The sequence below is a fragment of the Chiloscyllium plagiosum genome, chromosome 12 (assembly GCF_004010195.1).
Source record: "Chiloscyllium plagiosum isolate BGI_BamShark_2017 chromosome 12, ASM401019v2, whole genome shotgun sequence".
NCBI lineage: Eukaryota > Metazoa > Chordata > Chondrichthyes > Orectolobiformes > Hemiscylliidae > Chiloscyllium > Chiloscyllium plagiosum.
The window spans coordinates 56,166,214-56,191,685 of NC_057721.1; the positions used below are offsets into that span (position 1 = coordinate 56,166,214).

Below are 25,472 nucleotides of genomic sequence, written 5' to 3' on the forward strand. Positions count from 1 at the left end.
CATTTGATGTCTTTATTTCCTCTGAAATGCATTCTGATTTTGATGACAGCATATATAAGTGCAAGCATGACTGAAATAAAATCCTAAACAAAAACTGATTTATTTTATAATTTTAAAGTCACAAAGTTTATGGGGTACTTTGGTATTAATAGAGATTTGTTAACAAGGGATTGGACTCTTTACCTTCCATTTGACCAGCCTGAGGTTGAACCGCTGTGTAAGATTGTTGATGTTGTGGAGCACCAGGCTGATGAGCTGCAGATGAAGAGGAGGCAATACTGTCAGGTGTTCCAGATCGTTCATCTACTGGAGCACTTGGAGGGCCTGAAAAACAATTGTTTAATGATGCTGAGCAAAAATACAGTAATCAGTAGCAAAAGCAGAATTTATATTGCAGATATTCTTCCCAAACTTCTGCATAACCGAATCTACATCAGAAAAACATACAATTTACAACATAGAAAGAGGCTACTAAACCTGACCAGTCTTTGTCGGCAGTTGCTGTCTATTTGAATAGCTCCAACTCTTTTCTTTAATCTCATTAAGCAGTTAAAAGTTAAATAACAGTCATTGTCTGATGTGAAAATATAACTGTGTGGGTGGGTTAGATAACAACATGCAATTGGCAGGCGTTTCTTGGAAAATGGTGACACAATGTTGTTCCTTGGCATATTCAGAATTGCAAATGAGGACACTATAAAAGCTTTACTTATTAGACCGATATATTTTGATGTTGTGCCCATACTTCTTCAGCTGTCATCTTAGTTCATCAAATTACTCCTAGCAGTGCCAGTTCACTAGTATTTTAATCCATATGTTACACTACTCTGAATAAGTCCTTCAAAATATGGTTTTCTCTGAATACACATCGATTCAATTACCTAAATAATTTTATGATATTTTATACTGCTGAACAGAGTTCTTAGTCATACAAATATTTCAAGATCAAAACACACATTTGAGCAAGCCATTAGCAGGACCACTGTTGGTATCAATAAAGATTCATCTAATCATGTGATTAAAATCACTGCAGCCTACATTGACAGTGACCCTGGATACTTAATAATAATGCTGGAATAAACATAGAAATAGACATGCCATTAACTAAATTAAACTCTCAATCTCCATATGGTTTTGTAAGTAATCAATTTATATTTATGAAAATCTCAAGACTAATTTTACATTTGATTGAAATTTTCATATTTTTGTAGATGGAAATGCAATACCTTTACTGTTAACATTTTTCCAATTACCTCTTCTTAATATGAATTGCAGAAGGAGGTATTCAAACTTAAATTTCCTTTAAGATGTATGCTTTTTTGCATTTCATTTAGTTAACACAAAATAATTTCATGCTACTTTCTAAGATGTACGATTGCTGAATTGGTTCACATTTAAATGTACTATACTTGCAGAATATTTACAGATCAAACCATCCAGTTGAACAAATAATTAGTGGGAACACTAACAATGTTGGGAAAGATTTGCTTAATAATGTAATTCAAATCATTGTAACCCACAATAACACTACTAAGAACCCAAGTGCTGAAATTTAGATTAAACACAGATGCAAACATGCCATACATTAAATTCTAATTGTTATGGAAGGAAAAGATCATGCAGAGATCTTTTTATTCCAAGGAATATTTTAATAATTCTAAATGAAAGATTGGGCTTTAAAAGATCCTGATTTTTTATTACAAGAACCTTTACACATGATAGGTTACCAGCTATGCACCATATCCATGTATGACAATGGCATCCTTCTGACCTTGTACTTTTAGAACACTGAATTTCTATGGTTCTTAAAGTATTCTGGCAGTTATTTGGTCAAAAATTGATGGTCTAAACAGGCTGTATCTCATCACACAAGCCACTGAGGCTCCAATCCAAAACTAACAAATATTAAATCTGTTAGACAAAGCATCCAAAGTATTGACGTCTTTCAACGTTGCAAGTAGGCTCCAGCAATTTTGTTTAAACTGCTCCTTCTTTCTACAGATCTATAAACAATGTTATGCTCCCAATGAGTATCAGGCTATTCTTTCAAAAGCCTCTCTACAATGACAGGGTTCAAATGATCTTTGAAATGCCAGTCTAGTTCAAATTTCAGGCCAATTTTATAAAACGTTAAAGGTATTCGTTTGTTCACAGGTGGCACTAACTGGTTATGTCATAACCAAATCAAATGAACACAGGTGAAAAAATTCACAATGATTCACCATATCCAAGTTTTACCAAATACACATATTTTAAATTTGGTGCTTGTCTAATCTGTGTTAAACCTGAACTTCAATTGTTTAAGGAATTGCAAATTACTGTAATATTTTTACATGATTTCAGTTCAATTGATAAACCTGATGAGCCAAGTCAAATATGCAATTCAACATTTTGGTTTAAAGTCCAGTGGACTTGAATAACTACTTCTTATAGCTTTCCACCTTCAAATAAATCACCAATCTAAAATACAAAAGTTTACTTGCAACAAGAGCCCGGATAGCTCAGTCAGTAGAGTATCAGAGTTTTAATCTGAGGGTCCAGGGTTCAAGTCCCTGTTTGGGCGTTCACTTTGGCAGCACCGTGGCTCTGTGGTTAGCACTGCTGCCTCACAGCACCAGGGACCCAGGTTAGATTCCATCCTTGGGTGTCTGTCTGTGTGGAGTTTGCACATTCTCCCAGTGTCTGCGTGGGTTTCCTCCGGGTGCACCGGTTTCCTCCCATATCCCAAAGATGTGCAGGTTAGGTGAATTGGCCACGGTAAATTGCCCATAGTGTGAGGTGCATTAGTTAGAGGGAAATGGGTCTGGGTGGGTTACTCTTCAGCGGGTCGGTGTGGACTTATTGGGCCTAGGGCCTGTTTCCACATTGTAGTAAATCTAGTACAATCTAGTACATAAAAAGGGAGTTGGTTTAGCTCAGCTGGCTGGCTGACAGGCTTGCAATGCTGATTGACGCCAATAGCCTGGGTTCAATTCCCACACTGGCTGAGCTTACCATGAAGGATTCTCCTTCCCAACATCTTCCCTCACTGACACGTGGTGGCCCCCAGATTAAACCACCACCAGTCATCTCTCTATGCTACCTTACAACATTAATGAATGGTACAGGTATAGAACATCCGAAATCCTGCAAGTGAGGTTATAACTTGGCATGGAGTAATCAAAATCAAACCGGGTTAAAAAACTACCTACAGCTATCCAGAACATTTAGAATTTGATAAGTATTAAAGCTTCAGCCTCTGGTTCCAATACAATGCAGGATTTTCTTCCAAATATTTTTTTAAAGAGTGCAGGAATCCAAGCAACTTTTAAAATTAGTTAACATTTTAAACATATTTGCACCACGTAAAACAGAACTGATTTTTAAAAAATCTTTGAAAGAAATGCTGCCATAACTGATATCTAGGAAACCACCTACAATCTGTCATTATATAAATAAAAGAGTAAAATGAAGTTATTTATAGTTGTAAAGATATTTAACAGACATTCTTCATCTCAAAGGGGCCCAAACCCTAATACCAAGGGGATGAATATGGAAAGAAATCCAGATGATGCATTTAATGTTTCTGCCTTTATCATTACCTCTTCAAAGCCTGACAAATCAGGAAATTTATATACATTCTTAAAATGTATCACAGCTAATGATACCCACATATCCAACTGTCCAAATGACTGCTGACGTTCTGATTGCACAATATGGAAAGATTTGTAGAATTCAAATTGGTTACTACAGCATTTTAGTTTGAATTTCTGAATGATACTTAAAGTGAACATGCTGTGTGAATAAACATTTTGCAAATTATAGACTTCTTGAAGGGTGGTGTATGTTTGAAACTCTTCCATACAGCAGTGAATGAGATAGATATTTGAGTGACTAATTTTACAAACACAATCCAGGGAAACACAGTTTGTAAAACTTGCACCTAATTGGCTCTCGTTTTATCCAGTATAACTTCAATTTTTCAGAACATCCACAAGGTATAGTGCAACTGCTAATAATAATTTGAATTATTTCAAATTTATGTCTGCATCCAGGAGAACATATTAAATGCAAATATTGATTTCAATATAATCTTGTTTCCAGATTTATCAATTTCCTTACCATGAGAAAGTTAGCAAATCAAAGCACACACCTTTTACAGTTGTTCTAATCTAAACAGTCGAAACTTGTTTTTTTAATACTCTTAGATGCACTTTGCCCTTCAAAGGAAGGTCATTTAATTGGGTTTAAAACCAGTTCATGCAGATGGAACAGGAATCATGATCTTAAGAGACGCTGATTGCCCAAAGAGTCCAAACAATCACAAAACTATTTGCATGTCTGAGTAAAACACCTCACACCACGATGTTTGTTCCTGGATCCTCTTGTTCTTGGATTTACCTACCAGGTCCACCTTTCTCATTAGGAGATTAAAAATAGCAGATCATGTTCAAATTCAGCAAGAACTTAATTGCAAGAGAAAACTAACAGAATTAGCTTTTGCTAGTCTTGAAAAGCAAGTGACGGAAGGCAGTTAGCACTTACTTTACAACAAACAAGACTGACCAATATCATATACTTAATCATACAATGACAACTTACATGTCTGAGTTAAATCAGTTTGATCATAGACGCTGCTTTGGATATCAGGAGCATCTCCCTGATTTTAACGTCAAGGTCTTGATATGAGTGTTGCTACCCTCATGTTATTCAGAAATGGCAGTACTTATGACATTTTCATCTTGTGGATGATTTGACACACTCCTTACAGGCCTGGTTGCACTCGGTACAGCCATTTCCTGACTGACTCTCAATTTGTTGTGTCGCTTTGGCAATTCTCCAATTAAAGATGCCAAACCTATATATTGCAAATTGCAAGTTAATTCCCAAATCAATGTTTAATTTCCTTTTTTTAAAGGAGATTTCCTTGCCCTATTTATTGACTGACATCACAGATTTCCCTTCATTGTTTTAAATGTACCAGATCTCTTCAACAAGTCATAGCAGACAACTATTCAACTGCACTCAGAACAGTCACAAGAGTATTCAGCATGCAAAAGAAATAATATAAATGAAGAGGGTGCAATGTAGGTTAATGAATAAATAAAACTACTGTATAATGGGACATCGACTGATAAAAATGTATCCTCATCTAGCAACAAAATTCCTCACCATTTTAAATTTAAAAATCATCTCAGGACAGGGAATGATTTTTCAAAACAATTGCCACTATCCCAAATATATGCATTAAATCAACAGATTGAAAGAAATAAGAGAGAACAGTAGGTACTGATGACAAAATAACAGTAGACAACATACACAACTAAAATAAAACTAGAAAATGTTGGAAGCCATCAATGTGTCAGGCAGCATTTGTGAAGTGAATACAGAAATCAATGTTGCCTGTGCAAACTGAATCCCAACATTCCATCCACAGATGCTGCCTGCCCGGCTGCTTCCGGAACATTATGTTATTCATTTGGACTTCCAGCATCTGCAATTTTTTGTTTGCTTTTGTTCATACACAGCTGAAGCTGTTAGGCTAACATTTACATCTTGACCAATGTTATTATGAGTCCCTTGAGCCATCACGGTCAATAACTGTAGATAAAACTTATGACAAGAGAAAGTCGGACAAAAGGATGTTAAAATTTCTTTGTCAACACGGACTGTAGAAAACTGTCATTGTGAAATGATTTTTCTTTCCTTTTCCGGTCTCCATCCTCTTGCCATCCCTTGATAGCTCAGCTAAAGGTGGGTGGAGGTAACATTTTTATTCTGTTTAGTAATTTGTAAACAATACAAGCAAAAATTAATGGACAGATTGCAATGAAACTTAAGTCCAAAGCAACAACAGACCATTTCTGGCAAAAGTGCAAAAATATTGGGATTTGGACAAATTAACTATCTTTAAATAAAGTGTTTTGTGAATCGTTTTATTTAGAATTTGAGTGTTGTTTTAAAATGCTGTAGAATAGCTCAGCCGTTTTGGAAGAAATTGCTAAATGTGAAAAAACACGAGCAAAGTTTTCATAACCAATTGCTGGATAAGATGGCTGGAAGATTCCTCAGTAGGATGAAAGCTCACCAAATACAACAATGTATTTTTTAGTTTTGTAGTAACAGAACAAGGTCCTATGGCACAGTGATAGCATAGCTTCCTCTGAGCCAGTGACTCCAGGTTCCACTTAACGACTTGCTAGCCATGGCAAGTGCATTCATGATGTGGCTAAGCAGTTCAATTATCAGCCTTTCAATCCTTCCTACATGACTAAAGGCAAGGTATAAGAACAAAATAGTTTCCTGGTCAGCAATACAAATGTAAAACTACGACAGGATTTTGCCAAGCATAATCATGAACCAATCCAATGGAAATCTATGGTAATCAAAACTCATTTTAAGGTAAGGTCCCTGAACCAGGAAATTGCTAGTGCGCCTGCAAGGCTGGAAAAGCCTCATGGAAGGGCTGCACAACTGTCATAATGATCAGTTAACAAAGTGGTGGGGTACGAGATTAACAGCGTGCCCTCCATTTGTTTCAGTGGAGTGCAGTCCCTACAGCTCCTTGAAAGTGGAGTCGCAGGTAAATGGGATAGTGAAGGCGGTGTTTGGTATGCTTCCTTTAATTGGTCAGAGTATTGAGTACAGGAGTTGGGAGGTCATGTTGCAGCTGTACAGGACACTGGTTAGGCCACTGTTCGAATACTGTGTGCAATTCTGGTCTCCCTCCTATTGGAAAGATGTTGTGAAACTTGGAAGGGTTCAGAAAAGATTTAAATGATGTTGCCAGGGCTGGAGGATTTGAGCTATAAAGAGAGGCTGAACAGGCTGGGGCTGTTTTCCCTGGAGTGTCGGAGGCTGAGGGGTGACCTTATAGAGGTTTACAGAATTATGAGGGACATGGATAGGGTAAACAGACAAAGACTTTTCCCTGGGGTCGGGGAGTCAGAACTAGACGTCATAGATTTAGGGTGAGAGGGGAAAAATATAAAAGACACCTAAGGGGCAACTTTTTCACGCAGAGTGTGGTACTTGTATGGAATGAGCTGCCAGAGGATGTGGTAGAGGCTGGTACAATTGCAACATTTAAGAGGCATTTGGATGGGTATATGGATAGGAAGGGTTTGGAGGGATAATGGCCGGGTGCTGGCAGGTGGGACTAGATTGGGTTGGGATATCTGGTCGGCACGGACGAGTTGGACCGAAGGGTCTGTTTCCATGCTGTACATCTCTATGACTCTATGTCCATGAAAATGGAAAATGCTCACTCACAAACAGTATATGAATATCACTTGGCAATAAGGTGGCAGAATTTACATATTATATTCAGCCTTAGACATGTGTACACCAACAGCCTACAAAACGCTCTCATTTTTCAATGTGCAGTCCTTGAATACAACATATATATCTGTGCATCAGTTTCATATGCAAAGAGATAACAGTTCCAAATTCAAATGTCAACTACATATTGGAACTGGAAGGCACAGGTTGAACTGTATAGTAAATAATCCTGACTGAAGCAATGAAAAGCTTAAGCTTTTAACTCCCAAGTCTTCTACTTGCCCACAGTCAGTTGTCCTTTCAACAGGATTTAGTAACAGCAACTAGTCAAGAGGGTACAATGTGAGGTAATAGGAAGTCATCACCATTGAGCAAAGGAATATTTCCAGCACACACAAACTGCAAGGAGGCAGATTTCAGGAGAGTCTGACAGTAAACCGGGGACTGGGGGTTAATAAGCCGAAGTTTTCTTTGTACCGCTCAAAGGAACACTCCTAATCCAACAAGAAAACAGAAGCTAACTAGAAGAGTTGAAGAGCTGCCTCTTGGAGTCTTACTCTGCTCGCCATTAATTTGGCATGAAAGCCAGAATAACTTTATTATTATGGTCCATAGTCATAATAAGCCAATGACATGTCGCTGGGCCCAAAGCATGATTTTCTTGCAGCATCTCAGAAGATCAGACGAATACTCACTGTGGAAACAGCCCATCATTTTGCCCTTAATATTTTCTAAAAGATGATTTCTGCAAAGGCTATAAAAAAATCAGCTCTGCATAGCTATTTCGCTTAAGAATGTATAACACTGATGTCGGTTACACCCAAGATCTTTCAATGGACTGAAATGGTTTCTGAAAGGGAAAAAAGAAATATGGTTCTAGAATGACCATAGATTGAGGAAAGATTCACACTGTGGAATAAACAATCATCTTCACTGAAATTACCATTTCTAAAGAGCAAACAAGGCAACTGAGCATCAAGAAATTTTCTTCAAATGGTTAATTCACACAGAATAATAAATTCACCTTCTGGGAGGTGAAAGGCTAGTCTGCCAGTTGGTGAGCTTGGAAAGAATCTGTAAAACATATTGTCTTCAGCAGAGCATTGAGAAGAACACTGATTCATAAAATACCTGAAAGGCGTTCTCTCTCTCTCTCTCTCTGGTTTTCCATCAACTTGAAGAAAACAGTGCCCGACGATAAAGCAAATTGGAAAAACAACTATTCAACGAGATTCAAAAATATCTACAGAATCTGCTACTATTGCAAATGCAATTCAACAATTATTCAACTGCAGCCTCAGAGTCTAAAACCTCAGTAACTCTAAAGACTTCCAAACTGTCTTATTGTTCCATGCCTGTACCAGACACTGTGCCTTTCAAATTTAATACCCATATTTGTGCTGATGTTTAAAGCATAGTATTTTTATTTTTTTTTCAAATCAGAAAATAAAACTCCTCTTTCTCTAAATAAAATCTTGGTTACTGGCTTCTTCATTGGCTTGAATTGGAGCATGATGACTACATTTTAAATAATAAAAAATATTAATTGTGACCAACAACAGGTTAAAAGAGTGATCAGAATCCCCTTGTCACATGAATAGAATAGAAATAGAATAGCAATGTATTGTCAAATGTATTTTTACAAAAAAAAGTGAAACGTTTTATAAGTTGCCATACCATGACACCTGTATTAATGACATAAGTCACAGAAAGGAAGAAAAAAAGTAAAAATTAAGACAAAGTTGATCACAGTTAACTTCTAAATGAAATGTATGAATCACAGATTGTTAGTGTGCAAGCACCAGAAGTAATCTGGAAAGCTAATACAATGTTGCATGCTATTGCAGGATGAATTGAATGCAAGAGTCGGGAGGTTACGATTCAATTATACAGAGCATTGGTAAAACCACTTCTGAAGTACTGTGTACTATACTGGTCACCATAATTACAAAAGGATGTTATTGCAGTGGAAATAGATCAGAGAAGGTTTACTGTATTAAAGCCTAGAATTAACAATTTGCCATGTTAGCAAAGGCTAGACCCGCTAGGCCTAAATCTTCCGGAGTTTAAAAGAATCAGAGGTGACTTTAGTGAAATATAAATGGTCCTGAGGGGAATTGACCAAGTGCATGTGGAAATGGGACTTCCTTGTGTGAGAGAATCTGCAATGAACCCGTCAGTGGTTATGACAATATACTTAAGTCAACTGGACAGCATGTTACAGAAACGACTAGCAGCACTAATTCAGACTGAAAAATGCAATTGCAAAAAGCAGAATCCAACCTGGTCATTCACCACCCCATTAATCTACGCTCGATCATTAAAGTGATCATCAAGGGTGCGATCTAGCAGTACTTGCTCAGTGATAACTTTTTCAATGACAGGTAGCTAGGTTTCTTCCAGGGTCACACACCTCATGAAATAGTTGGGCTGGATCTTCCCATTTGGGTCATGACAGTTTGACTTCATTCTTCATGGTTCCCAGTTAGCCATTCCTTTGTTGACAAGCTCTCTTTGGCAGCCAATGGTTCTACATCTCTTTTTGCCTGGAAAATGCTTTGTTACCCCAGAAGGCCTCACTGCCTTACCTTCTCGCTTCCTCACCAGTCAAAATGACAATTCCACATTTTCTGTTTGGTCACTCCTAAAATTCACTTTGGTCTGATGATTTGACCACTTTCAGGGATAAGTCTGCCCATCAACCCTGTGTATTTTGAGTGGTCTAGAATTGAGGTAACTAGGCACCTCTGGATGAGGGTCTCTAACGTACAGCTGGAGATGAGGTATATTAGGAGTGGAAGTAATCAGTCTAGGAACACGATTTTTTATGCTGTTGACTGAGCGGGAGAGAGGGGTTGAGCAAATGGGATGTGTTTTAGGGCATCCCAAGCAAAAGACAAAGAGAGTGATAATGGTGATAAAGGAAAGATAAAGATGAAAGATCGATATAAATGGAAACGAGGAGAAGATTCATAAAAAAGTATAAAACCTAGCATTTTCCAGTTTACTTCAGTTCCAGAGTCAAACTGGAATTGAAGCACTAACCCTGTTTCTCTGTTCACAGGAACTGCCAAACCTGCCGAGTTTCTCCAGCACTTTTCTCCCCCCCCAAATAATGCCTGATGTGACCCAGCAAGACGAGATGATGAATGGCATATCAGGTGAGCACCAGAAATATTTCAATCTATGAGCTTGTACTTATGGGAGCAAATCTATCATTGAGAATGACTAACATGAAAGTAAAGAGTTTAACTGTGATAAATACAAAGGTGGTGGGGAGGTGGTTGACCGAGTAGACTGGTAGCTGCAGATGCTAGATTGTTGTAAGTTTTCAAGTGAGTAACGGGGAAGATTTTCTTTCAGTAGACACTGAAACAAATGTAGTTATAAGGACCATGACAGTACTGAGCAATCCAACAAAGTGATCAAATAAGGCTTATTCATGATTGAGGCAGCAATAACAAAGAAATCATGCAGGTAGCAAAATTGAGGTGATGGCAGTAATTATGAGTGGCAGCATTCATAGAGGGAAAAATTATGGAAACACAAGACAATATGAACTCAAAGAGACCAAAGCAAATTCAGATGGAGATTGAAATCACCAAGTTATTTGGTGCAGAATGAATGGGTGGAAAGCAGTAAGGATATTGCAATAAGGAACTACCATACATACTCGTGTAATAGTTGATTTCATGCAAAAGTCGACCCCCTATTTTTGGCCAAATAACCTGGAATTTTCCATAGATCTCGTGTAAAAGTCGACTGTAGTTCTTCACAGATAACAGATGAATGTTTATGAGTCAGTGTGCTGGTCTTCCAGTCCACTGGCTGTTGTGTTCCACTCCAGGTTTTCAGAATTACCACAATTCGTTTTTCCCCATTATTCTTTTAGAGACCAATTGGGCTTCTGCTAATGATACGGTATAAATTTTGGCAGTCATGAATTTCAGCCCCTCAACAGTCAACCACATAAATTTAACCTTGAAAAGTATTAAAAAAAAATTGATTACTCAAATATATATGGTAGATAAGTTCAGACTCAACAGGAGGGGACCAAACTGAGACAATGCCAGAGGGAGGAGAGTAGCCCACTTTGTCAGAAATTTCCTATCTTACTTTCTAATTCTAGGTACTTTGTGCTTCTCCTTCTCAGAGCCATTATTAGTAATATCAATTTAATGAAAAGAAACTTCAAAATATGTTTAAAATCATAAAATAATTCTTCTTTCCACAGATTCTGCCAGACCTGATACTTCTTTCCAACATTTTCAATTTTTACATCAGAAGTTCAACATTGCACTAATTTGCTGTGCTAAACTCTATCATTTTTCAGAGTTAAATTTAAATCTCAAATATTCAAAGTCATCAATTTAACTTTTGATAACGTCAATGAAAATAAACTAGCATAATAAGTAATAGAACAAGTATCAGCAAAACAGCATCAAACTCCCTAAAAAAAAACTAACAATTTGGCTCCCCTCATTTGCTCGGAGCTCCCAGATGCTACTTAAGAACGGCAAGAATGAAAAAGATCATTATTTTTAGATAAAAAAAACAGAAATTGCAAGAGAAACTCAAAGTCTAGCAGCATCTGTGGAGAAAAAGCAAAGTTAATACTACTGGTTCAGTGACCCTTCTTCAGAATGTTTGATGCTGCCAGCCCTGAGTTTCTCCAGCTATTTCTGTTTTGTTTCAGATTTTCAGCGTTCCCAAGTCTTTGTTTTATTATTGTCAGGTAACTCGCTAGCACATGGCTAACAAGTTGATGTTGTGGCCATAATGGAGACACGGGTTTCACAGGGGCAGGAATGATTGCTAGATGTTCCAAGGTTTAGAACGTTTAAAAAGACCAGGGAGAGTGGAAAAAGAGGAGGGGGGGGGCATTTCTAATCAGAGAGTGCATCACAGCTACAGAAACGAAGGTTGTCAAGGAAGATCTGTTTGCTGAGTATGGGGGTGGACGTTAGGAACAGCAAAGGAGCAGCCACCTCATGGGAGTTTTCTACTGACCCCCTAATAGCAGTAGGGAGATCGAAGAACTCATAGGCCAGCAGAATTTGGAAAAATGCAGATGTAGCCACGTTGTTGTTATGGGCAACTTTAACTTTCCCAATATTGACTGGAGCCTCTTTAGTGCAGATGGTTTGGATGGACCAGTTTTTGTCAGGTGTGTTCAGGAGGGTTTCCTTACTTAGTATGTAGACAGGCCGACGAGGGGAGAGGCCATTTTGGATTTGGTGCTCTGCAACGAGCCAGGACGGTGTCAGATCTCGTGGTGGGAGAACACTTTGGTGACAGTGACCATAACTGCCTCACATTTACCATAGCCTTAAGAGAGGGAAAGGAACAGTTACCATGGAAATATATTCAACTGGGGAAAAGGAAATTATGACGCTACCAGACAAGAGTTGGGAAGTACAGATTGGGAGCAATTGTTCCACAGAAAGGGCTCAACACACGTGTGGAGACTGTTTAAGAAGCAGTTGTTGCGAGTGATGCACAAATGTGCTCCTTGGAAACAAGCAAGAAGGGGTAAGATTAAGGTGCCTTGGATGACGAGAACAGAGGAGCTTCTTGTCAAAAGGAAGAAGGCAACTTACATAAGGTGGAGGAAGCAAGGATCCAGCACAGCTTTACAGGATTACAGGTTTGTTAGAAAGGAGCTCAGAAATGGACTGAGGAGAGCCAGGAGGGGGCACGAAAAAGGCTTGGTGGGAAGGATTAGGGAGAACCCAAAAGGCATTTTACTCATACATAAGGAATAAGAGAACGATCAGGGAGAAGGTAGGCCCGGTCAGGGATAGCATAGGGAACTTGTGCGTAGAATCTGAGCAGATAGGGGAAGCCCTATGTGAGTTTTTTGCTTCAGTTTTCACTAAGGAAAGGGACCTTGTTGTGAATGAGAACTTTGAGAAGCTGGGAAATAGGCTTAAACAGATCAAGATTGATGAAGGTGATGTGCTGGAAATTTTGGCAAACATTAAGATTGATAAGACCCCAGGACCAGACCAGATTTTTTTAAGATTAGATTAGATTACTTACAGTATGGAAACAGGCCCTTCGGCCTAACAAGTCCACACCGACCCGCCGAAGTGCAACTCACCCAGACCCATTCCCCTACATTTACCCCTGCACCTAACACTACGGGCAATTTAGCATGGCTAATTCATCTAACCTGCACATTTTTTGGACTGTGGGAGGAAACCAGAGTTCCCGGAGGAAACCCACGCAGACACGGGGAGAATGTGCAAACTCCACACATTCAGTCAGTCAGTCGTTTGAGGTGGGAATTGAACCCAGGTCTCTGGCACTGTGAGGCAGCAGTGCTAACCACTGCACCACCGTGCCGCCCACTAGGTTGCTCCGGGAAGCGAGAAAGGAGGTTGCTAAGCCTTTGGCAAAGATCTTTGCTTCCTCACTCTCCACAGAGGTCTTACTGGAGGATTGGAGGAAGGCAAATTTTGTTCGTCTTTTCAAGAAGGGGAATAGGGAAATCCCTGGCATAGTCAGTCTTACATCTGTGGTCAGCAAGGTTTTGGAAAGAATTCTGAGGGATAGGATTTATGACTATTTGGAAAAGCATAGCGTGATTAAAGGCACTCAGCATGGCCTTGGGAGGGGCAGGTCATGACTCACTAATCTTATTGAGTTCTTTGAGGAGGTGACGAGACAGGTTGACAAAGGTCGATCAGTGGATGTGGTGTATATGGACTTCAGCAAGGCATTTGATAAGGTTCCCCATGGTAGGTTCATTCATAAAGTCAGGAGGTATGGGATACAGGGAGATTTGGCTGTCTGGATTCAGAATTGGTTGGCTGACAGAAGGCAGAGAGTGGTTGTAGATGGAAAGTATTCTGCCTAGAGGTCAGTGGTGACTGGTCCTTCAGGACTCTGTTCTTGGGCTTCTGCTCTTTGTAGTTTTTATAAACGACTTGGATGAAGAGGTTGAGGATTGGTTTAGTAAATTTGCAGATGACACAAAGGTTGGAGGTACCGTTGATAGTATAGAGGGCTACTGCAGGCTGCAGCACAACACAGACAGGATGAGGAGCTGGGCTGAGAAATGGCAGATGGAGCTCAACCTGGATAAATGTGAAGTGATGCATTCTGGAAGGTCGAACTGGAATGTTGAATATAAAATTAAAGACAGGATTATTGGCAGTGTGGAAGAACAGAGGGATCTTGGTCTTCAACTGCATAAATCCCTCAAAGTTGCCACCCAAGCAGATAGGGCTGTTAAGAAAGCATATGGTGTTTTGGCTTTCATTAACAGGAGGATCACGTTTAAGATCCACGAGGTTTTGCTGCAGCTCTACAAAACCCCGGTGAGACCACATTTGGAATATTGTGTCCAGTTCTGGTCGCCCTATCATAGGGGAAGTATGGAGGCTTGGGAGAGTGTGCAAAGAAGGTTAAGCAGGATGCTGTGCTGTACTTTTCTATGTTCTATGAACTGGAAGGCTTGTCTTACGAAGAGAGGTTGACTGAGCTCAGACTTTTCTCTCGGGAGAGAAGAATGAAGAGAGGTGACCTGATCAAGGTATACAAGGTAATGAGAGCAAGGATAGAGTCGTTCACCAGAGACTTTTCCCCAAGGCAGGATTGACTGGCACGAGGGTGTTAGTTTTAAGGTGTTAGGAGGAAGGTATAGAGGGGACGTCAGAGGTAGGTTCTTTCCACAGAGTTGCGAATGCATTGCCAGCAGTGGTGGTGGAAGCAGAGTCATTAGGGACATTTAAGCGACTGCTGGACATGCACATGGACAGCCATGAATTGAAGGGTGCGTAGGTTAGGTTATTTTATTTTAGATTAGGAATAATCCTCAGCACAACATCGTGGGCTGAAGGACCTGTTCTGTGCTGTACTTTTCTATGTTCTATGATCTATGGCAGTCAGACCCTTTTCATGTATCCCACATAAATTACAAAGTAAGTTGCTAACTTTTGTCTTACTCCCTCGTTTTCTTTTGGATACCTTGAAAACCTTCACACAATTGTACCTAAAACTAATCTGGTCAGTTTTGTGACTGAATTAACCATATTCTACTACAGATCATTTTCCACAGCAAACAATGACAGCTGTGAATCGTTTTTAACAAACGTTTCTAGACAGCACTTCAGCAAAGCCTCTGCCTGATCCCATTTCGGGGTTCGGCATAGATCCCCTCAAACAGTTTTTTGGGGCATAGCTGACAAATTTAATAATTGCACAAGACAAAAGTAGCAGCAAGGGTGAGAATAAGTGAACGATTACACCAACTGATCCAAGTTTTCCACAGTGGAATTTGAGGCCACAAGATCAACTGGCCATTCAAACATCAATGCAACATAAATTTTATTGCCACAGAAATAAAAATTCCAGCACTATAAATTCAAGGACCATATGTACTTCTCCAGCACAATCTCTCCATATGTTCAATCAATAAAAATGTTCACAGTTCATAATTCTTAGGCTTTAGTTTGTTTATTTAATTTCTGTATAGTAACTAAACATATGAACAAAAAAAAGACAGTTCCAGTTGTGTAGACAATATATTGTCTGAGGGACATGGACTTGCAACTGATTTACAGGGTGCAGGCCCCTAAATAACAGAGCTAATAATGAGGTACAGAGATTTTACAAGAATAAACAGATATTTGTAGAAAGTACAGGTAGTTCTCATTGAATGCCATAGCTGTGGTCCAGTGAAAGCTCGCTTAATAGAATACCGCTTAATATAAACAACTGGGCCAATGGGAAAAGTGGGATTGGGGGCAGACCAGCAAAAATATCACTCACAGTCGCTCAAAAATCATCCAAAAAAGGCTAAAACAAAGTACAGCACAGCCAGAATGAAGGTTGGAATCCAAATAATTAATGAAACAAAAGTAAATTTAACACTTTACACTTAAAGAATGTAAGAAAGCTGCTAGCTCTCTCAGAAAGCTGCTCCATCGGCAGCTGACATTGGAGCATGTGCAGTGCGGAAAGACGACCACGGTGGACATCGCACATGTGCAATATGACACGAAGACCAGGGCTGACATCAACGCATGCACAGTACGGCAAGACGACCACAGTGGACATCGCACATGTGTAGTATGACATGTAGACCAGGGCTGACATCGACGCATGCACAGTACAGCAAGACGACCACAGTGGACATCGCACATGTGCGGTATGACATGTAGACCAGGGTTGACATTGGCGCATGCACAGTACGGCAAGATGACCACGGTGGACATCGCCCATGTGTGGTATGACACGAAGACCAGAGCTGACATCGGAGTATGTGCAGAATAGCGCGGAGATTTCAGCACAGACATCGGCACAGGGGCAGAATGAAGCACGTGAACCAATCCCCACTGGAATCACACCACTGCAAACAGAGGCTAGCATTCTCAAAAATACTGTTGCTCAATTCTTCAGCGACATTCGAGCCAAATCACATTGCCTGAACATGCGTTATCCAGGAACTACCTGGACATATTTTCAGTATCCAATACAATGAAAGTTAAATTTGAAAATTATTTTGCAGTTTTTATCATTTTCTTTAGCTGGCTTAATGTTTGTAAAGCCAAAACTATGGGATTATAATGTAAATTTTGTTTTTAATTACTACCCTAAATCTAATCCAATAAACCCACCTGAAACCTGGTCTTCAGTCAGGCCAAATGATGACATTACATTCTTGTTGATTTCATCTTGATTTTTTAAAGGATCAAAGGCAGACATGCTGGCAGCACTAACAGGAACTGGTTGTTTAATTGTAGAGTCTGGTGCCAAAGGCTTTCCATCTCTTCCATCAACTGCATCTGTTACAAAGTACAAAATGTAAAGGATGCTTTGACTATTTACTTAAAAAAAAGGTACTCAAATATTGAAAGACAATAGATAGTTTTCCCATCTGCCTTTACAAAAAGACAAACATTATTTAGCACTAAGGAAAATCAATAATTGGTTGTTTCGATGTCAAAGAAAAGACATGTGGACAGGTCTCTGAAAAACAAAGAAAAAACTATAGGTATGGCAAGTTACGTGAACCTTGAATGACCAGGGATGTTATGACTTTGGTCAAAAAGAGAAAGGAAACATTCATAAGGTCTCGGAGGATAGGAACTGATGAGGCCCTTGAAGTATATAAGGAAAGTAGGATAGAACTTCAGCAGGAACTAGAAGGGCTAAAGGGGGTCATGAAAAGTCATTAGTAACCAGGATTAAGGAAAATCCCAAGGTGTTTTACACAGATATAAAAAGCAAGAGAATAGTCAGGGAAAGGATTGGCCCAATTAAGGATAAAGGAGAGAATCTATTTATGGAGTCAGAAGAGGTAGCTGAGGTCCTAAACAAATACTGTGTGTTGGTATTCACCAAAAATAAGGAATTAGTGGAGGATGAGCTCAGGGAAGGGAGTGAGCATTTCTAAGCCAAGTTGCTATTTAAAAGGAAGAGGTGTTTTGCATCTTAAAAAGTATTAAGGTAGAAAAATCCCTGGGTTCTGATGGGATCTATCCCAGAGTATTGAGGGAGGCAAGAGAGCAAACTGCTGGAGCACTGACAGACATCTTTGTATCCTCTTTGGCCACAGGTGAGGGATCAGAGGACTGGAGAATACCCAATGTTGTTCCATTGTTTAAGAAGGGTAACGGGGATAATACTGGAAATTACAGGACTGTGAGCCTCACATTGGTGGTAGGTATAATTATTGGAAAAAATTCTCAGGGACAATATCTATATGCATTTCGAAGCAAACGGACTTATTAGCGATAGACAGCATGGTTTTGTGGTGGTGGTGTTGGGGGCAGGAGGGACATGCCTTACTAACTTAATCAAGTTTTTTTAGCAGGTGATGAAGATGATTGATGAGGGAAAAGCAGTTGATGTTAGCTACATGGACTTCAGTAAAGCCTTTGTCAAGGTCCCTCGTGGCAGACTGGTATAAAAGATGAAGTCACATGGTATCAGGAGTGAGCTGGCAAGTTGGATACAGGACTAAGCTGGCAAGCTTAGTCACAGGAGCCAGAGGATAGCAGTGGAGGGATCTTTATTGGAATAGAGGACTGTGACTAGTGGCGTTCTACAGGGATGAGTGCTGGGATCTCTGTTGTTCATGATCTACATAAATGATTTGGAGAAAAATGTCACTGGTCTAATTAGTGAGTTTGGAGATGATACAAAGATTGGTGGAGTTGCGGATAGTGAGGAGGATTGCCAGAGGATAAGCAGGATATAGATCAGTTGGAGGCATGGGCCGAAAATTGGCATTTGGAGTTTAATCCAGAAAAATGTGAGGTGATGTATTTTGGAACGTCAAGGGCCGGCCCATCACAGAAGGTGGCACCACAGGTAAATAAGGTAGTAAAAAAGGCCTATAGTTTGGCTTGCCTTCATTGGAAGGGACATTGAGAGTAAGGAAAGACAAGTTATACTGCAGCTTTATAGAACTTTGAGGCCACACTTGGAATATTGTGTACAATTCTGGTCACCACACTACCAGAAGAAGGACGTGGATGCTTTGGAGAAGGTTTACCAGGATGTTGCCTGATATGGGGGATTTTAGCAATGAAAAAAGCTTGGATAGGCTGAATTTGTTTTCACTGGTACACAGGAGGTTGAGGGGTGAACTAATAGAAGTTTAAAAGATTGTGAATGGCATAGACAGAGTGGAAACTATGAGGCTTTTTCCCATAGTGGAGGGGTCAATTACTAGGGGACACAGATTCAAGATGCGGTGGGGGGGAAGAGACAGTTTGAAAGAGATGTGCGAGGCAAGTTTCTCACACAAATGACAAATGCTTGGAATGTACTGCCAGAGGTGGTGATGGAAGCAGAGACAATGGCAGCATTCAAGCAGCACCTGAATGAACACATGAATAGGAAGGGAACAGGATGGAAGGGCAAAATGCGTTGGCACAGGCTTGGAGGCTGAAGGGCCTGTTCCTGTGCTGTATTGTTCTTTGTTTTATCCCAACAAATGTCCTGATTGTCCAATATTCTCCTAACTGCAATCATATCACTCCTTTCAACAGAGATTAATTTGAAATAGTCAGATCAATTTTATCGTCTCCCCAACTCTCATTGGATAGGTCCATGCAAAGATGTTGGGTTAAAGTCACATCTGTGGCTTCCCTCACAGACTTCCTCTGTTCCTCCCTTCCCTCCACTTACAAATAATTTGATCATCACTGCATATCAGATATTCATCCAAGCAATAGAGATCCCAACTAAAAGCTATGCCAGGCTTCCACCAGTACCCAATTATTTTTAATCAGTGGCTGGCACTCCTCCATGTCTTTTCTTAGGAACAACACATTGGATACACTACTAAATATGTGATTCAACCACAGCAGTGTAGAACTTAAAGCTAAAGTGCAGTACTGTTTGTGCAGTATAGCTCATCATTTGATACGGTTTGTTAAATTGTGCCTTACAGTAATTGGATATGCTAAGTAGCTAAACTTCCTCATCAAGATTCAGTATTTTCCCTTTCCAAGAAATGCACCATCAAGGGGTACTAATAGCAGCCAGTTTTTTTTTTAAGAAAGTATACTACATTTTCCCAGCCAAAGATGCAATTCTTGTACTTACCTGCACTAAATTTCACCTAGTACTCATTCTGTCTACTTACTCTATTTGGAGGTCATTGGCTGCTTTTTCAAGTTTAATTTGCTCTGTTGATTTGGTACTGGTAGAGTGTTTCTGACTCAATGTCAGTATTATAAATTAGAAACCATAGAATTGAAAATGACAACCCTGGAAGCAGCATGGCCCCTTATTATGACATCAACAGCAATAACAAAATATTACTTCCCATCCTTGAGCTGATTTCTTACACATACTTTGACATTTTAATCCTTTAAACTCAATTAGCAACCTTTTTTGTGAACTTTAGGAAAAACTTTTACAAAGGTTAGATATGCTGTTTTGCAGCATTTTCTGCTGCACCCTTGCATTTCCTCAGAAGTATATGCTTAAGCAAATCAGTTTTTGCTGATATGATTACGGCTTTTATTAAAGGAAATTATAATTTTCAGATTAACTGACAACTGAAACAGATTAAAAAAAGAAAATTTGATTAAAGCTTAAAGTAACCATAAAATTAGATATGCTGCTCATTCTCGTTGTATTACAATGTTTGGTAAAATGCACAGCTACACAGATGTTTTCCCTCTGCTGTTTAAAAGGTGGGAGACAGTGAGGACTTCAGATGCTGGAGATCAAGTTGAAATGTGCAGCGGTAGAAAAGCACAGCAGGTCAGGCAATATCCGAGGAGCAGGAGAATTGATGTTTCAGGCATAAGCCCTTCATCAGGAATGAGCATAAGCTCTTCAGCATTCCTAATGAAGGGCTTATGCCCGAAACATCGATTCTCCTGCTCCTTGGATGCAGGCTGACCTGCTGTGATTTTCCACCGCCACACATTTTGACTGTTTAAAAAGTAGTCAAGTTAAATTGATTTTAGGTTCTATAATGCAGCTGTCAAAATCAATATATATTAAGAGTAAGAATCGAAGAGTATTGTTCTGAAAGGATGACTATTTTTCAAAGCTGCAGAAATAAAAAAACAAATCCATTTACACAATTTAATTGCAACAATTTCAATGATTCTTTCATTCCAAAAAGAATGTTAACACTGCAAGGACATATTTCTCAAAATACTCCTCTGAAAGTTTGTGTAGACTTGGTAAAAGTAACAGAACCAGCTATGGTGATTTGAAGGGGAAGAGACAATCTATCAAATAAAACTGATCTTACCACATGTTGGAGTGCCTTCTGAACATGCACAAATTTTATTTGAAAATAAAATCCTTTCTACTTCACTTGGATAACAGTTTAAACGTAAATCTAATTGTGCATCTCACAATTTTGCCGTTATTATTTTATCAGGGTATGAAGTTGTTAGAATGATGTGAAGCAGTGAATGAATTCAGATATGTTGCTTGGCACTAAAACTGTATTCTTCAATTGCTACTTTATACGGTGTTAAAGTCATGATTGCGTTTGCAGATCTGAGACTCTCAATACAAAAGGTACATAAGAACCATCAAATATTTCAGATTTCCATAAGGCTTGTGTTAATGTATTCAATGAAAAGAAAAAGGAACAAAGTACTGCTTTTACAAGACACACGGATTGTCGGCTATAGATATTGACACAAAGGATATTTCCTTTAAAGAAGCACAAACAACACAAATAATTCTACGTACCAGTTTCAGGGATGTTAGCAGAAAGACCTGGTTCACCGGGTGGCTCTAAGCTATCCAGCAGCCGGTTCACCTTATTCCGAAGTTCTATTAGTTCTCGACGAAGATATTTAACTTGATTAGACTCCAATGGTCGTGGCTGTCCATTAACTATTACAAAAATAAAAAAAGTCTCATTAAATTACTAATAGTGCTGTACATCATTTATTACAAAAAAGGAATATTGGTATAGTTAAATTTACCTATTGACACTCCAGATTTTGGGATTTGAACATGATTAAGCTGCATTAAAGGAATTATGTTTCAAGATCTCAAAATTATCATTTATAAAATTGCACATGCATGCTTAGTACCAAAGCTGTGGAGGGAACCTGATTTAAGTATATTATGTTGTGGTATAGTCTTTACTCTGACATGTCAGCAGACAGTATCACTCTCCCAAGGACCCCAATCCAAATCTATGTAAAACTACCAACAAACCAAAGGGAATCCATACTGGTATACCTGAAAATACTTCTTCCCACACCCCCACCTAAAATAATTAGATTAAAATAATAGCAATTCAACAACAAGAGAACATCACATATCAGGCTCAACCGACTGTGCAACCAGGCGGCACGATGGCTCAGTGGTGAGCACTGCTGCCTCACAGTGCCAGGGACCCAGGATCGATTCTAACCTTGGGCAGACTGTCTGTGTGGAGTTTGCACATTCTCCCCGTGTCTACGTGGGTTTCCTCCAGGTGCTCCGGTTTCCTCTGGGTGCTCCAGTTTCCTCCCACGGTCCAAAGATGTGCAGGTCAAGTGAACTGGCCATGGTAAATTGCCCATAGTGTTAGGTGCATTAGTCAGAGGAAAATGGGTCTGGGTGGGTTACTCTTCGGAGGGTCGGTGTGGATGTGTAGGGCCTAAGGGCCGGTTTCCACACTGGTAGGGAATCTAATCTAATCTCAACCCAATGTAGTACATAAGAGGGCTGATGATCTCACTCCTCCACTAGGTCCATAGCCACCTATATGAAACCGTGCAAAGCAAGCCGATTCTCTTTCATGCATTTATTATTGCATTATTTCCAATGCAAGAATTCATTCTTAACTTCACAAAAGGGTTTTAAGTTACTTTGCAATTTTTATGGCATGGATTTGGGTTCAGGGAGAAAAGATAATCCTATTTTTCACCACCATGAAAGCAGACAACATGAAGAAATGCTACAATACATTAAACATTTTATTTCTCTTTATACAACAGTCACAGTCTCCAATCATTTTAGTCATGATTTGGTCATCTTTTGTTTGTTGTCTCAAATCCTAACGTGAAATTGAATTGACTACTAAATATTGAGCACAAACTGTGAGTAAATGTATCACTTTTGAATTGGAAATATAGACACAAAAATTAAACTCTTCTACTCTGGAGGTCTCTAAATTACTTATGTATTACTACATGGAAATCATCTACTCTAACTATGAAAATTACATTGCAAATCAAAACATAGAATTCTTGGAAGGGATTAATTATCACAGTCCATATGAAAACAAATGCCTTGTACAGAATTTTTCACATATACAAGTTGAGGGACTTTCCACAGGAGAACACCTAGTTAATTCTCAAGAAAGAAAATGGACAATGTAAATCCACAGATTTCTCCATAAAGCATTACTACTGAAACATACAGAAAATAACTCATGACATAGCAAGCAGTATCAATTTTTGCAAAACAGTGCAATAGCTTATTAGACTTGTGTCCAATTCTCATCTACAAACTTGAACACATCACCATAATTCATTCTGACCTTGGAAGTCCACAGGCATTGAACTAAATATAAATGAGGATCTATTATAAAATTCTGATTAAAATGGGTTGTTTTTCCACAACATAGGCTGTGCAAACAATTTAAGATTGGTAATTTTTGGAATTGGAACCAAAAACTAATTTTCACAATTCCCTGACAAGAAAAGTTGGTGCAGAGACATTGGTCTTGTGCACTCAACTCTAGACTGAGAAATCTGGTGAAGTAGCGGTTCTTAAGTAATGATATTTGGTGGTGACAGAATTAACTTTTCACACAGAACAAACAAAAGTATGGTTAATATTGTGATGCTGGAAGACATGAAGTCTTGTTGCACATGAGGTGGAAAAGGACTATGAACTTGAAGTCTAATCAAAGCACAGATGCAATGTGCACACTAGAAAGTCATCAACCTGGCTAAAGACTAGCAAAGAGGAAAGCAAAGTAAACACATGCTTCAATTCTGCTTACATTTCTTAGAGTCATTGAGATGTACAGCATGGAAACAGACTCTTTGATCCAACTCGTCCATGCCAACCAGATATCCCAAACTAATCTAGTCCCACTTGCCAGCACCCAGCCCATATCCTTCCAAACCCTTCCTATTCATCTCCCCATTCAGATACCTTTTAAATGCTCTAATCGTATCAGCCTCCACCACTTCCTCTGGCAGCTCATTCCATACATGTACCACCTTCTGTGTGAAAAGTTGCCCCTTTGGTTTCTGCCCACTCTCACCCTAAACCTATGTCTTCTAGTTCTAGACTCCACACCCCAGGGAAAAGACATTGTCTATTTATCCTATCCATGCCCCTCATGTTCATTGGGTTCAGAGTCAATGGTGAGGACTCTCAGGTCAGCTCTCTCTTAACCATGCTCCTATGACTACACGATGCTACGTCTGGAAGGTCTGCCCTGTCAGTGGGATAACATATACCAGGGATAGTAAAGGTGGCCTGTTATGATACATTTCTGTACATATAACTTTGCTAGAATGCTTTTTTTTAAATTAGTCTGTGAGGAGACTCTCCAAAATTTTGCACTAGCCCCCGGGTTACAACAAGGAGAACTTCACAGAGTCAAAAGGGCAGGGTTGGCTATCAAAATTGCAGATGTTCATGTCAATGCTGGGAGGTCTAGCTGGTTTCATTCCTTTCAAACTTTGTGGTGAAGAAATACAACTATGTGCTTTGAGAGGTTATTTCAGAGGGTATTTAAGAGTTCATTACATTGCTGTGGTTCAGGAGTCACAATTATGCCAAACCAGCTAAGAATGGAAGATCTCCACCCCTAAAGGGCATTAGTGAACCAAATGGCTTCTTAAAAAAACAATCGATAGTGGGTTCCTGGTCATTGTGGAGATGAGCTTAATTCCAATTTTATTAACTAAATTTAAATTCCACGAGCTGCCATGTTGGAATTTGAACCCCACATTCAGTGACATGAACACAGTGCCGCCTTTCCCTGTTCTTATATGTTTTTATGGATTCAGCGATTGAATGCCAAGCAGAGATAGTTAGATTGTCACTTGTTGGAGATGGTCATTGCTTCACAGTGAAATCTGTCCATGTCTTGCTGCATGTGGACACAGGACTGCTTGAATATCTGAGCAGTCGTGAGTGATACTGAACATTGATAATCTGCTGATGATTGCAAAGAAAATGGCAGAAGAATTGAATTGGTACTTCAGATCTGTGTTAACTGGGGAAGACACAAGCAATCTCCCTGAGGTAACAGTGGCTGAAGGACCTGAACTTAAGAGAATTTATATTGGCCATGAATTGGTGTTGGAGAGACCGTTAGGTCTGAAGGTTGATAAGTCCCCGGGGCCTGGTGGTCTATATCCCAGGGTACTGAAGGAGGTGGCTCGAGAAATCATGGATGCGTTGGCGATTATTTTCCAGAGTTCGATAGATTCGGGATCGGTTCCTGCGGATTGGAGGGTGGCGAATGTTATACCACTTTTTAAGAAAGGTGGGAGAGAGAAAGCAGGAAATTATAGACCAGTTAGTCTGACCTCAGTGGTGGGAAAGATGCTGGAGTCTATTGTAAAGGATGAAATTACGACACATCTGGATAGTAGTAACAGGATAGGTCAGAGTCAGCATGGATTTATGAAGGGGAAATCATGCTTGACTAATCTGGAATTTTTTGAGGATGTAACTCTGAAGATGGACAAGGGAGATCCAGTGGATGTAGTGTACCTGGACTTTCAGAAAACTTTTGATAAAGTCCCACA

At 39.4% G+C, this 25,472-nt stretch overlaps 1 protein-coding gene and 1 non-coding gene across 3 annotated transcripts in view; one reads left to right on the forward strand and one right to left on the reverse strand.

The window, feature by feature from the left end:
• tfg (trafficking from ER to golgi regulator) overlaps positions 1 to 25,472 on the reverse strand; it is a 119,386-nt gene that overhangs the window by 38,332 nt on the left and 55,582 nt on the right. For both annotated transcript variants that reach the window (XM_043701130.1, XM_043701129.1), the window contains exons 4-6: positions 21,448 to 21,594; positions 16,887 to 17,054; positions 184 to 324 (exon numbers count right to left, since the gene is read on the reverse strand). In XM_043701130.1, the coding sequence (XP_043557065.1) occupies positions 184 to 324; positions 16,887 to 17,054; positions 21,448 to 21,594 (456 nt within the window). The remainder of the gene's footprint in view (positions 1 to 183; positions 325 to 16,886; positions 17,055 to 21,447; positions 21,595 to 25,472) is intronic.
• Positions 2,491 to 2,563, forward strand: trnak-uuu. Its single transcript has one exon. It is a non-coding gene; the product is annotated as a tRNA-Lys (tRNA).